A 14,994-nucleotide genomic window follows, 5' to 3' on the forward strand; every position below is an offset into this window, starting at 1 on the left:
AAGTTTTATTTTATAATACTGTTAATATTTAACTTTGAAAGTTTTTCCTAATTCCAAAAGCCGTTTTTTTTTTTTTTTGAGATGTCAGATATGACAGTGTCAGGCAGAGTGACAGGTCCTGCTTCGGTCCTAATGTGTCATATCCTTAAATATATCACTACAATGTTTTGAAGTCTGATCTAAGTGTTAATGCCGTCTATTCCGAGTATAAGGAGTGCTGTAAGCAAAATTTTTTGCTTTTATTTCAAGTTTTAAATTCAGAAGTCAATAAAGAAGCGACATTAAAAAAATATACTTATTTCGGATACTATGGATTAAATTAGTCCATTATTTAAGAAAAGTTTTACATTTAGTAAGTTCAATATTTTATTAATAATCATTGATTTGTTTATGTGGAATTCATGTCATTTTCTCAGAATATGTGAAAAGAATGTGGAGCAAAATTAATATTAATTGTGAAAGTTTTCTCTTATCCACCTGTGAATATTAAAATTTCTAAATTTATACACATTCCTAAATTCTTTCTATGTTTTTTTTAGGATGTATGTTTAACAAAAGGGAATGCCTTCGGTCTTACACAGGTAATATAAATATTTAATATTTTCAAAAGCAAGCTGTGCAAGTCAGGCATGATTTTTCATGAAATATTATATATATTTGAAGATTTGACCGAAGTCGAAGAAGTGATTTTTTCTTTTAGAAGAATAATTATTTTAGCTCCAAAATCGAATTGTTTTAATTTTCTTAATAAATTAATGTCGAACAACTTCTACACAATTTTGTATAGAAATTTAGAAAAGCAACTTCCAAATATTGGGATGGGGGGAATAACACCCTTGAAGACGTATCTGTTTTCTGTTTTTGTTAAATGTAATCCATTTAACAAGTGATATCCTTGGATTTAATTTATGTTCCTTTGACTCATAATACATTTTACCTACAATTTTCAGTCATATGCCACGAAGGCCTGGTACCAAATTTTCTCGGTTTTTCGATTCTTACTCACATTTTCAGTTGAATCTTTCAAATTATTTTCGCATTTATTGTCCTACTTTTCATTTAATAAGTCCTTTCGAAAAGGAATACAAAGGCACAATTTCATAGGTAATCTGAAGATACGTTACTATTAGAAAAAGAGTTCAAATTGAATTTTTCAAGTAGGAGGTTATTGAACAAATTTTTATGCACATACTGAAAATTCATAATGAATTTAATAAAGAAAATCCTTAATTTTTCATTAAAAAAGGCAGCGTTCTCTATTAAATTATTACATTTAAAAAAATGTAAAATAAAAAGGTTTAATATTTTTAAAATTTAAAAAGAATGTAAAATGCAAAATTTAAGAAAAGTTTTATATTTAGTAAATTCAATACTCTATAAATAATCATTGATTTGTTGATGTGGAAATTTATATCATCTTCTCAGAATATGTCGAAAGAATCTGGAGCAAAAATAATATTAATTGTGAAAGTTTTATTTTATCATACTGTTAATATTAAACTTTGTAAGTTTTTACAGATTCCAAAAGTCGTGTTTTTTTTTTAGTGCGTAAATCTAAGAAACATGGACCTGACGAAAAAGGACCATCTGCAGGTATTATAAATATTTAATATTTACAAAAGTAAGCTATGAAAAGCAGGAATAATATTTCATTAAATATTATATATATTGGAAGATATTACCAAAGTCAAAGAAGTGTTTTTTTCTTATAGAAGAACAATTATTTCAGTTCCAAAATCCAATTGTTACAATTTTCTTCATAAATTAATGTCGAACAAATTTTGCACAATTTTGTTTAGAAATTCAAAAAAGCAACTTCCAAATATTGCGTTGAAAAATAACACCCTTGAAGACGTATCTATTTTCTCGTTTATTAAATGTAATCCATTTAACACGTGATATGCTTCGATTGAATTTATGTTCCTTTGACTCATAATACAATGTACTTACGATTTTCAGTCATATGCCACGAAGGCCTGGTACAAAATTTTCTCGGTTTTTCGATTCTCACTCACATTTTTAATTGAATCGTTCAATTCAAATTTAAATTACTTTCGAATTTATTGTCCTACTTTTCATTTAATAAGTCCTTTCGAAAAGGAATACAAAGGCACAATTTCATAGGTAATCTGAAGATACGGTACTATTAGAAAAAGAGTTGAAATTGAATTTTTTCAAGTATGAAGTTATTGAACAAATTTTTATGCTCATACTGAAAATTCATAATGAATTTAATAAAGAAAATCCTTAATTTTTCATTAAAAAAAGGCAGCCTTCTCTATTAAATTATGACATTTAAAAAAAATGTAAATTAAAATTTTTTTATTATTTTTAAAATTTTAAAAAAATGTAAAATGCAAAATTAAAGAAAAGTTTTATATTTAGTGAATTCAATACTCTATAAGTAATCATTGATTTGTTGATGTCTAATTTTATATCATCTTCTCATAATATGTGAATGGAATCTGGAGCAAAAATAATATTAATTGTGAAAGTTTTATTTTATCATACTGTTAATATTTAACTTTGTAAGATTTTACAGATTCCAAAAGTCTTTTTTTTTTTTTTTTTTTTTTTAGTGCGTAAATCTAAGAAACATGAACCTGACGAAGAAGGATCATCTGCAGGTAATATAAATATTTAATATTTTCAAAAGTAAGCTATGAAAAGGAGGAATAATATTTCATTAAATATTATATATATTGGAAGATATTGCCAAAGTCAAAGAAGTGTTTTTTTCTTATAGAAGAACAATTATTTTAGTTCAAAAATGCAATTGTTACAATTTTCTTCATAAATTAATGTCGAACAAATTTTACACAATTTTGTATAGAAATTTAAAAAAGCACCTTCCAAATATTGGGGGGAAAAATAACACCCTTGAAGACGTATCTAATTTCTCGTTTATTAAATGTAATCCATTTAACACGTGATATGCTTCGATTGAATTTACGTTCCTTTGACTCATAATATAATGTACTTACGATTTTCAGTCAAATGCCACGAAGGCCTGGTACAAAATTTTCTCGGTTTTTCGATTCTCACTCACATTTTCAGTTGAATCGTTCAATTCAAATTTAAATTACTTTCGAATTTATTGTCCTACTTTTCATTTAATAAGTCCTTTCGAAAAGGAATACAAAGGCACAATTTCATAGGTAATCTGAAGATACGTTACTATTAGAAAAAGAGTTCAAATTGAATTTTTCAAGTAGGAGGTTATTGATCAAATTTTATGCACATACTGAAAATTCATAATGAATTTAATAAAGAAAATCCTTAATTTTTCATTAAAAAAAGGCAGCGTTCTCTATTAAATTATTACATTTAAAAAAATGTAAAATAAAAAGGTTTAATATTTTTAAAATTTAAAAAGAATGTAAAATGCAAAATTTAAGAAAAGTTTTATATTTAGTAAATTCAATACTCTATAAATAATCATTGATTTGTTGATGTGGCATTTTATATCATGTTCTCAGAATATGTCGAAAGAATCTGGAGCAAAAATAATATTAATTGTGAAAGTTTTATTTTATCATACTGTTAATATTAAACTTTGTAAGTTTTTACAGATTCCAAAAGTCGTTTTTTTTTTTATTGCGTAAATCTAAGAAACATGGACCTGACGAAAAAGGACCATCTGCAGGTATTATAAATATTTAATATTTACAAAAGTAAGCTATGAAAAGCAAGAATAATATTTCATTAAATATTATATATATTGGAAGTTATTACCAAAGTCAAAGAAGTGTTTTTTTTCTTATAGAAGAACAATTATTTTAGTTCCAAAATCCAATTGTTACAATTTTCTTCATAAATTAATGTCGAACAAATTTTACACAATTTTGTATAGAAATTTAAAAAAGCAGCTTCCAAATATAGGGGGGGGGAAATAACACCATTGAAGACGTATCTATTTTCTCGTTTGTTAAATGTAATCCATTTAACACGTGATATGCTTCGATTGAATTTATGTTCCTTTGACTCATAATACAATGTACTTACGATTTTCAGTCATATGCCACGAAGGCCTGGTACAAAATTTTTTCGGTTTTTCGATTCTCACTCACATTTTCAGTTGAATCGTTCGATTCAAATTTAAATTATTTTCATATTTATGGATTAAATTAGTCCATGTCGAACAACTTCTACACAATTTTGTATAGAAATTTAGAAAAGCAACTTCCAAATATTGGGATGGGGGGAATAACACCCTTGAAGACGTATCTATTTTCTCGTTTGTTAAATGTAATCCATTTAACAAGTGATATCCTTGGATTTAATTTATGTTCCTTTGACTCATAATACATTTTACCTACAATTTTCAGTCATATGCCACGAAGGCCTGGTACAAAACTTTCTCGGTTTTTCGATTCTCACTCACATTTTCAGTTGAATTGTTCAATTCAAATTTAAATTACTTTCGAATTTATTGTCCTACTTTTCATTTAATAAGTCCTCTCGAAAAGAAATACAAAGGCACACTTTCATAGGTAATCTACTAATACGTTACTATTAGAAAAAGAGTTCAAATTGAATTTTTCAAGTAGGTGGTTATTGAAGAAATTTTTATGCACATACTGAAAATTCATAATGAATTTAATAAATAAAATCCTTAGTTTTTCATTAAAAAAAGGCAGCGTTCTCTATTAAATTATTACATTTAAAAAAAATGTAAATTAAAAAGTTTTCAATATTTTTAAAATTTAAAAAGAATGTAAAATGCAAAATATAAGAAAAGTTTTATATTTAGTAAATTCAATACTCTATAAATAATCATTGATTTGTTGATGTGGAATTTTATATCATCTTCTCAGAATATGTGAAAAGAATCTGGAGAAAACTAATATTAATTGTGAAAGTTTTATTCTATAATACTGTTAATATTTAACTTTGAAAGTTTTTCCTGATTCCAAAAGTCGTTTTTTTTTTTTTTTTTTTTTTTTTGAGATGTCAGATATGACAGTGTCAGGCAGAGTGACAGGTCCTGCTTCGGTCTTAATGTGTCATATCCTTAAATATATCACTACAATATTGTGAAGTGTGATCTAAGTGTTAATGCCGTCTATTCCGAATATAAGGAAAGCTGTAAGCAAAATTTTCTGCTGTTATTTCAAGTTTTAAATTCAGAAAACAATAAAGAAGCGACATTAAAAAAAATATACTTATTTCGGATACTATGGATCAAATTAGTCCAAAAGTTTTACATTTAGTAAGTTCAATATTTTATTAATAATCATTGATTTGTTTATGTGGAATTCATGTCATTTTCTCAGAATATGTGAAAAGAATCTGGAGCAAAATTAATATTAATTGTGAAAGTTTTCTCTTATCAACCTGTGAATATTAAAATTTCTAAATTTATACACATTCCTAAATTCTTTTTATGTTTTTTTAGGATGGGTGTTTAACAAAAGGGAATGCCTTCGGTCTTACACAGGTAATATAAATATTTAATATTTTCAAAAGCAAGCTATGCAAGTCAGGCATGATTTTTCATGAAATATTATATATATTTGAAGATTTGACCAAAGTCGAAGAAGTGATTTTTTCTTTTAGAAGAATAATTATTTTAGCCCCAAAATCCAATTGTTTTAATTTCCTTAATAAATTAATGTCGAACAACTTCTACACAATTTTGTATAGATATTTAGAAAAGTAACTTCCGAATATTGGAAAAAACAAAACAAAAATAAATAAATAAATAAAACGCATCCTTGAAGACGAAACTATTTTCTCCTTTGGTAAATGTAATCCATTTAACTAGTTATCTTCTTGTATTGAATTTATGTTCCTTTGACTCATAATGCATTTTACCTACAATTTTCTTTCTTGCCAAAAAGGCCTCGTACAAGAATTTCTCGGTTTTTTTCGATGCTGACTTAAATTTTCAGTTGAATCGTTCAATTCAATTTTAAATTATCTTCGCATTTATTGTCTTACATTTCATTTAGTAAGTCCTTTCGAAAAGGAATACAAAGACACAGTTTCATAGGTAATCAGAAAATCCGTTACTATTAGAAAAAGAGTTCAAATTAAATTTTTCAAGTACGAGGTTATTGAACAAATTTTTATGCAGATACTGAAAATTCATAATGAATTTAATAAAGAAAATCCTTAATTTTTCATTAAAAAAAGGCAGCGTTCTCTATTAAATTATTACATTTAAAAAAATGTAAATTAAAATTTTTTTATTATTTTTAAAATTTAAAAAAAATGTAAAATGCAAAATTTAAGAAAAATATTATATTTAGTAAATTCAATACTCTATAAATATTCATTGATTGGTTGATGTGGAATTTTATATCATCTTCTCAGAATATGTGAAAAGAATCTGGAGCAAAACTAATATTAATTGTGAAAGTTTTATTTTATCATACTGTTAATATTAAACTTTGTAAGTTTTTACAGATTCCAAAAGTCGTTTTTTTTTTTTTTTAGTGCGTAAATCTAAGAAACATGGACCTGACGAAAAAGGACCATCTGCAGGTATTATAAATATTTAATATTTACAAAAGTAATCTATGAAAAGCAGGAATAATATTTCATTAAATATTATATATATTGGAAGATTTTACCAAAGTCGAAGAAGTGTTTTTTTCTTATAGAAGAACATTTATTTTAGCTGCAAAATCCAATTGTTTTAATTTTCTTAATAAATTAATGTCGAACAACTTCTACACAATTTTGTATAGGTGTTTAGAAAAGCAACTTCCGAATATTGGAAAAAACAAAACAAAAATTCGGATTTCGGATACTGTGGATTAAATTAGTCCATTATTTAAGAAAAGTTTTACATTTAGTAAGTTCCATATTTTAGTAATAATCATTGATTTGTTTATGTGGAATTCATGTCATCTTCTCAGAATATGTGAAAAGAATCTGGAGCAAAATTAATATTAATTGTGAAAGTTTTCTCTTATCATTATTACCCGTGAATATTAAAATTTCTAAATTTATACACATTCCAAAATTCTTTTTATGTTTTTTGTAGGTTGTATGTCTAACAAGAGGGAATGCCTTCGGTCTTACAAAGGTAATATAAATATTTAATATTTTCAGAAGTAACGTATGCAAGTAAGGCATGATTTTTCATGAAATATTATATATATTGGAAGATATTACCAAAGTCGAAGAAGTGTTTTTTTTTTATAGAAGAAGAATTATTATAGTTACAAAATCCAATTTCAGAATCCAATCCAATTTCAGAGTTTTTTTCAGAAATTGTTTAAATGTTACTTAATTTTTAATTATTTTAGTTTTTTAAGGAACAAATAATCATCCTAATATATATATCAGTACAATTTTAATTGCACTTTTTTTTCAGCTAAAGCTAAGAAGAATTAAAGAAGCCTTTTGCAGCACCAAAATACAAATGGAGCCAGAAATTTCAAATAAAATTGAAGAAAATTTGTTTATTTAAGTGTCTGCGTCTCTTTTTTCATAAAATATTTATATATTTTAAGTTGTTATACTAATATCTGAGATATGGGAGTAAATTTTGTAAAGAATTTGGATTTTGGGGGCTTATGACTAAAAGAGATCTTGATTTTTAGAATTACTTGCATCTGAACCTTATTAATTTTATAAAGGTACAAATACACACACACACACAAAAAAAATTCTATTCTTGTATAAAGACAGCATTTTTCATTTATAATCAATTATTTTCTAAATCAAAGAAAACTTGATAGGTTCAAATAAGATAAGAGATTTGTCCAGAATGTTGTAAAAAATCATATTGAAACAATTTTTCTGAAATTTGAAACATGGAAATTGAAAAATTATTAAGGATGAACACACCGAAGACAAGTGAATATATTTTGAAAGAAGGTTTAAAACATTGGGAAAAAATGAAACGCTCTTCAAAAAGAAAAAAAAAATTGCTTTAAAAAAATGAAAGATGGAATTAAGGAAAGGAACAATTGAAAGTAGTATAAGATTTTAACGAAAACATGGACTTCAAGAACATTCTTTAACAAAAATCCAATTCTCTTAAGCTAGAGAAATTTAGCTTTCATTTATCGTGATGTGATTCATAAATAAAAGTATCTAAGAATTAGAAGAAAGAGGAATGAGTTGATATCTTTTTCAAATTATGCGTTTAGAATTGACAAAGAATAAATGACACCTTCAGAAGTTTTTTATATACTGAATTAATTTTATATACACTGAATTAATTAGAAAAACAGTCACTGCTAAAAATAAAGATGATTTCATATTTTTTCATCGATTATTATTCTTTAAACAGAGGTTCTAATGGAATTGTGAAATATAGAGAAAAATGGGGTATATGAACATAAGGAAGGTGTGGCCAGATTCTTTACCCTCTTTATTTTAACGTCATTTGTATTCTTTCAAGACTTCAACTCGCTTGTCGCATTGCTAGATTTGACTAGGTGAAGTTATTTCTGTTTACCTTACTATTAAACCGTTCCCAAATCTCGCCTTGCGTTTCTCAACGGTTTTTTTTTTTTTTTTGTTTTTTTTTTTTGTTTTTTTTGTTTTTTTTTTCTGCTGAAACAGTAAATTTTGAATTGAGAAAGAATTTATTTCTGTGAGCAAAATTTTAAATTTTTTCCGATTTTCTGGCTACCGAAGTAATAAAATCTTACGTTTTGGCGTATTTATCCTTGAAAATGTATATCATACAGTAACGTTTGTTTCCCACTTTATAAAATTAGTGATACTGCTTTTTCCGTTCAGGAGAATGAAGATTAAAATGTTTAGTTTTCTTCTGTGTCTTTCAACCTTTCTTAACTATTTAGCTATTATGTAAGAAAGAAGAGATTAACTTACTGTCGCAAAAATAATTAAAAAACAATAATTCGAGAAAAATGGCATGAATGAAAGATTATTTTGTTACCGATTTAACAATGACGTGATTTTGTGTTTTCGAAATTTGTCAGCATATTTTTCCTAAAATTTTATTCATTTTCCACAGCACGTTTGGGACGATTGTGCAATTGCTTTACTAAATCATATCTATGTTTTAAGGTTCGTGATATATTTTCTACATCACATTTAAACGCATAAATTGCTAGTTAACTTTTTCAGTAATTTTAATTATTGGTTTTGATACTAAATGGGGCCGAGATTTCTAGTTTAATCGTTACAGACATATTACAGTCACCATTAACTATGACTAATCTATTTATTAAGAAAAGTAAAACATATTGCTAATTGTGTTCCAATCATCGTATTAAAATAACAATGCTGAAGTAATATTTTGTTTTTAATAGAAGGATTCTAATTTCTCGCTCATCTCCTTACTGCAAGGAAACTGTTGCTTCAGGGCAGTTGAGCATTTGGCAGCATATGATTTTAAGATGCAAAAAAATTAAATGAAAAGATGAAATAAATATCGAACTTTACAGAAACACTTCAGTACACCATTATTAAACTTTTTTTGTTGTAATTAAATTCTAGAGATCTATATAATTAAATATAAACACTAACTAAGAAGTAGATTCTATTTGCATCATTTCTCAAATGTATGCTCATTATAAATGTATGTATGAATTAATTAAAACAAAATTTGTTGAAAAAATAATTGCAAATTAGTATTCGTTAATAAATGAAACTGTCAAGCTTTTCAATTTTGAAATGAACGATGGACTACTTTTGCTTTTCTAAAATCCATGTCACAGTTATAAATACTTAATCATTTCTTTCATTTATAATAGTATACATTACTTGAAATGATTATGATGAATTGGAATATAAAAAATACATTCTCGGTTTTTTTTTGTACATAAAAAATTTTACAATTCCTTTTATACCCGAAAAAGTGTCACGCACCGTCTGAGTCAATTATATCTTTTTTTCGAGAATTGAATGAAAAAACACCCAATTTCTTTTTTTTAAAATATATATATCAAAAATTACATATATTTATAAACATGTTTATAGATATATATAATTTATACTATATATAATATATATAAATTGCTATGCAGTACGGCTAAAAAATCATTCTAGCCATTCTTCAGATCAGATGACTGGAACTAGATTTACCAAATCTGGTGAGTAGTTACTTCTTAGGTAGTTTGGTGTTCATTAAAAAAAGGATTTTAAATATTTCAAATGAAAATTTAATCAAAATTTTTACATGTTTCCTTAACAACTTCTGAGAATATATTATAATACAGAAGAACATTTTTCATTTGTTGAAAAAACGAATTTCTCAATATTATCAATTCCATTTCCGAATAGTATTGTTTACTAATTTTTAATAATTTTTTTGTAAAATATTGTATTAAGTGCATTTCACTACAGTATCTTTTATTGCCTTAGTTATAGATGAATCATGTCTAATAACATTAAATCATGTTTCAGAGGAGAGGCTTTAATTTTCTTTGAATTATTTTCTTTATAAATACGAAATTAATTTGCATTTAAATCCACAAGAAAAGATTATTAAAATTCATATTATCATTCTTTTCCTTCACTAGGTAGAAAAAATTTTGATTTCAACAATATATCATTGTAACGATGCCATCCTCCTGAGGGTAAAAAATCATAATCATATTGTTACGAATCTGTAATGCGGCTTCCCAGCATAGTTGTTTCCATAGGAGGTTCCAGAGCTTGGCTATAAACTTGGCGACTATTTGGCAACGAATTTGGCGACTTTGGCGCCAAAATAGATTATACCCGAAACATCGAGAATTTTCCCGATCCGTCCAGTAGGAACGGAGATATGCCTCGAACGTTCCTGATTGGTTGAGAGGCTTCTAGCCCCGCATCCTCAGACCTATAAAAGGAAGCACCCGCAGCTGTCGGGCAGTGGTGAACCGGTGGTGATTTGAGGAGAAGTCGGAAGCGACAGAGCAGAGTAGTGGTGAATTGACGGTGAATTGAGTCGTGGAGTCGAAGAGTAGTCGGAATCGACAGCAAAAACTGGCCTTCCAGAGATTAGCGGAGCAGTGACGGAGTCAAGTGAGTGCTGAATTAAGTTGTGCGCTACGGTCCGCATTAGAGTCTGTTGTATGCTGTTGTCTGCACGTATAGGCTGAAGATAATTGTGTGCTGTGTATAGTTGTCATCTTTGTGTTGTCCTGTGTGTCTTCGTGTAAATAAACGTCGTTGTTTCATTTTCTACTGCCGCCTGCTGATTGAGTGTTCCCCACACCATATAACTTCCACTATCCAAACGAGCCCCGGAAATTTCATAACATTTGGTGTCAGAAGTGGGATAGTGGTCAACAGTATATGGTGAAAACGAGATCTCAGGCTACGATGGCTGATAGCGGTAATGCTGAGTTACTGGCTCTGTTGGCTGAGATGAAGAAATGTATGGAAGCTGGACAAGAAAGATTGGAGAGAGAGATACACTCCGGTCAAGAAAGAATGGATGAGATAAAGAAAGGACAAGCAGAACTGATAGTCGGACAAAAGAAACTTTTGCAAGAAATGGAAGCCTTCGTGGAAGAAATGAATACTGGATATGAAGACATGAAGGGTGAATTGAAGAAAGACCTTTCGTCTTGGAAAGAAATTTTAGAAGTTACCAAAACTGAATTCATCCAAGTTATCACGGATGAAATGGAAGGAAGCAGTGAGAGCCAAGTGGATGAAAAGACTGAGGATCGAACGGAGACCGGTGTTGCCGAAAGGGTGCTTAGCCATCCGGAGGATGAGCCGAGGTTTAATGAGGAGAGGAGTGAATAGGGAAACTGTCAAATAATTGCAGAGCTGAAGCAGTTTTCTTTGAATGAGTCCTCTGAAGTGGAATCGACGGAGCAGACGCTTGGGGATGGAGAAGATGGATTTTCTTCGGACGGGTCTGTTGGTGGCGACCCGTGCTCGATGCCTATGGATGCAAGAGTTGATGCGACCCTGTTGGGATTGGATTCGTTCCAAAGATTAAAGGAACTACCTCTCTGCAAGCCTCTTGGTATCTCCTGGCATAGTGACACGGAAGAAGACTACGTGGCTGGAATCGTTGATCCTTGTTGTCACGGCCTCGATTTCCTCCAAGAATTCGGCTTTGCTGTGGATTCTCCAAGGAGTGTCATGCAAGTAGGTGCCGAGGAATCTCCTGTGCATCCGGAGATGTTACGTCGTTGCAGAAGGACACTTCCAGCAAAAATGGATGCGCTCTTGAGAAGATCCTGTTTGGAGGGCGTCGGACAATTCTCGAGTGTCGAAAATAGACCCGGAAGAGGTGGACGTATTCCCGTGAAAGCTTTGGCGACGAAGGCGAATACCTGGCTTTCGAGTGGACTTCAGAAGGCACCGTTGGATCATCCTGATATACGATTTGTTCGATGGAAGAAGTTTAAAGTGTCCAACCGACCAGCCTGGAAAGAATTCATTCCGGAGACCTCTACTACCATCCAGCGTTTCGCTCCATGGGACACATTGCATTTCAAGAAGAGGAATCAAGTCTGGGTGTACAATCCGAAACGACGAAGAGGTCCGTGTCATATGCATTGAGAAGGTTTGGATGGATCGTTAGTCGCAGCCAAATCAGTGAATGATGCCATCTTCGAAAGTGCGGAAGTCGCCAAACGCATCAACATCATCACATCATTCGGAAGAATACGCCAGCTGTTGGATTGAAGTGGACTGCCAGGGACGTGCAGTCCTTAAGAGGGGGGCAATGTTACGAATCTGTAATGCGGCTTCCCAGCATAATTGGTTCCATAGGAGGTTCCAGAGCTTGGCGACCATTTGCGACTTGGCGACGAATTTGGCGACTTTGGTGCCAAAATAGATTATACCCGAAACATCGAGAATTTTCCCGATCCGTCCAGTAGGAACGGAGATACGCCCCGAACGTTCCTGATTGGTTGAGATGCTTCTAGCCCCGTCTCCTGAGACCTATAAAAGGAAGCACCCGCAGCTGTCGGGCAGTGGTGAGTCGAGTGGTGAACCGGTGGTGATTTGAGGAGAAGTCGGAAGCGACAGAGCAGAGTAGTGGTGAATTGACGGTGAATTGAGTCGTGGAGTCGAAGAGTAGTCGGAATCGACAGCAAAAACTGGCCTTCCAGAGATTAGCGGAGCAGTGACGGAGTCAAGTGAGTGCTGAATTAAGTTGTGCGCTACGGTCCGCATTAGAGTCTGTTGTATGCTGTTGTCTGCACGTCTCGGCTGAAGATAATTAGGTGCTGTATATAGTTGTCGTGTTTGTGTTGTCCTGTGTGTCTTCGTGTAAATAAACGTCGTTGTTTCATTTTCTACTGCCGCTTGCTGATTGAGTGTTCTTCACACCATATAACCCCCACTATCCAAACGAACTCCGGAAATTTCGTAACAATATGATTCTGTAGAAAATCAGTGTCCCTAAAATGCTTAGTGTGAACGCAATTAATACTGACTATAGGAAGGCAAGATATAAGTATATTAATATGTGCTTTCCTTTACTAATATTAGAAATTGAAAGATTGAAAACATTTTTATCTGAATTTTAAGATGGAGGTTAGAAATTTTTCAATAATATTTTCATAAATTACCTTTAAACCAAGACGATATTTTACTTGAGTTTAGATTTCTATTTCCACAGATGCATACATATTTTCTTTAATTATTAGTGAAGAGTATAATATCATATAGAGCAAAAGCTACAAATACTGATAAGTTTTTAGCTCTCGACATATTCGATTTGCATGCGTCAAAAAAAAAAAAAAAAAAAAAAAAAAAAAAATTTTTTTTTTTTTTTTTGAAATAAAAAAACGATTGGATCATGCTGTTAGCTTTGATAATGATTTGAATTCTATTTTTGCCATTTACATTCTTTCTACCTTTTTTTTTTTTTTTTTAATCTTTGATAAGTGGTTTAGAAAAGAAAGCTCTTCCCATTATCATGTCGGCATATTCCTCACAGCTACACGCTCTTTCAGAGGACGTTTTGAAACCGGCGAACTTAAATGGAACTGATATCAGTAATTTAGATATTTAATTTTGTTTATTATTTAGTTTATTAGTAATATAGATAATTATATTAATTGCATTTTTATCTATCTTAATATTCTATCAAGTAATGTGGGTCAAAAGTTGGTAATCGGTGTAGCCGTGACTGTCACCGTTAATCAGACATATTTTCTCAATTCAAAGAGCTCCTTTCCTTTTAATGGATTTTATTACATGGTCGACATGCCCAGAATAAAAAGGAAGAACTACGTAGTTTGGTATTCCTAATATTTAAATAATATGCCTACCGATTAAAACAAAAGCTAAATTCTTTACATAGCAAGAATATATATGATACTTTTAGAATATACAGGATATTATATTGAATTTTGTTATTTTTTATTGATAAATGCATTAAACTAACTCTTGAAAATGCTGAACACATTCGGTTAATTAGAGAAAAATACACAACATTGAGAACATCAATTACTAAACTTATTAAAAAGTGAATGAGAAAAATTTAGGAAGCGGAAGTAGCTGAAAAGACAGAAATTGAACTGCATATAAAACAACTGAATGATAAAATCTTTTGGAAATTTAAGAATTTCCAAGCATTCAATTTTTAAAAGAATTAGAATTCACTGAAGAATACCGCGAGAAAAGTCACGAGGAGATTCTAAGCAAATAAATACTAATAAAATCTGAAAAAAAAAAAGTATTCACACATTTTTTTCCACGTCCCACCTCAAAATAGTCAACACTTGCCGGATAGCAATCATTAAATTCTGAATGGTAAATAAAAGAAGAATTATATTTAAATTCAAATTATATTTAAAGAATATAAGTAACATTCTCGAAGTTCTATGAAATATCGATATATAATAATAAATCCTTCGATGAAATTACTAAATTTAATTATCGAAAAGATTTAAAATCGTAAAATATTTAAAATAATTATCTTAATTTAATTACAGATAAGCGAAAATTATGATAAATGTTATTACTCTGCTAGACCAAAGAATTAGTAATGAGGAAACTTTGATAAATATAGACATGAATCGGTTATTTGGAATTCTCTGTCTTATGCATTCTATTGACTTAGCAAGTTTCTCACACCTCGTTAATAAAAAAGCGTAT

The 14,994-nt window shown here is 29.7% G+C and overlaps 1 protein-coding gene across 1 annotated transcript in view; it reads left to right on the forward strand.

Annotated features, from left to right (window-relative positions):
* LOC129959730 (retinitis pigmentosa 1-like 1 protein) overlaps positions 1-6,506 on the forward strand; it is a 68,379-nt gene extending 61,873 nt beyond the window's left edge. Inside the window, exons 26-29 of the mRNA XM_056072620.1 lie at positions 1,546-1,593; positions 2,580-2,627; positions 5,399-5,440; positions 6,442-6,506. Of these exons, the coding sequence (XP_055928595.1) occupies positions 1,546-1,593; positions 2,580-2,627; positions 5,399-5,440; positions 6,442-6,506 (203 nt within the window). The remainder of the gene's footprint in view (positions 1-1,545; positions 1,594-2,579; positions 2,628-5,398; positions 5,441-6,441) is intronic.
* The last annotated feature ends 8,488 nt before the right edge of the window (positions 6,507-14,994 follow it).

The sequence above is a fragment of the Argiope bruennichi genome, chromosome X2 (genome assembly GCF_947563725.1).
Source record: "Argiope bruennichi chromosome X2, qqArgBrue1.1, whole genome shotgun sequence".
In the NCBI taxonomy this organism is placed as follows: domain Eukaryota; kingdom Metazoa; phylum Arthropoda; class Arachnida; order Araneae; family Araneidae; genus Argiope; species Argiope bruennichi.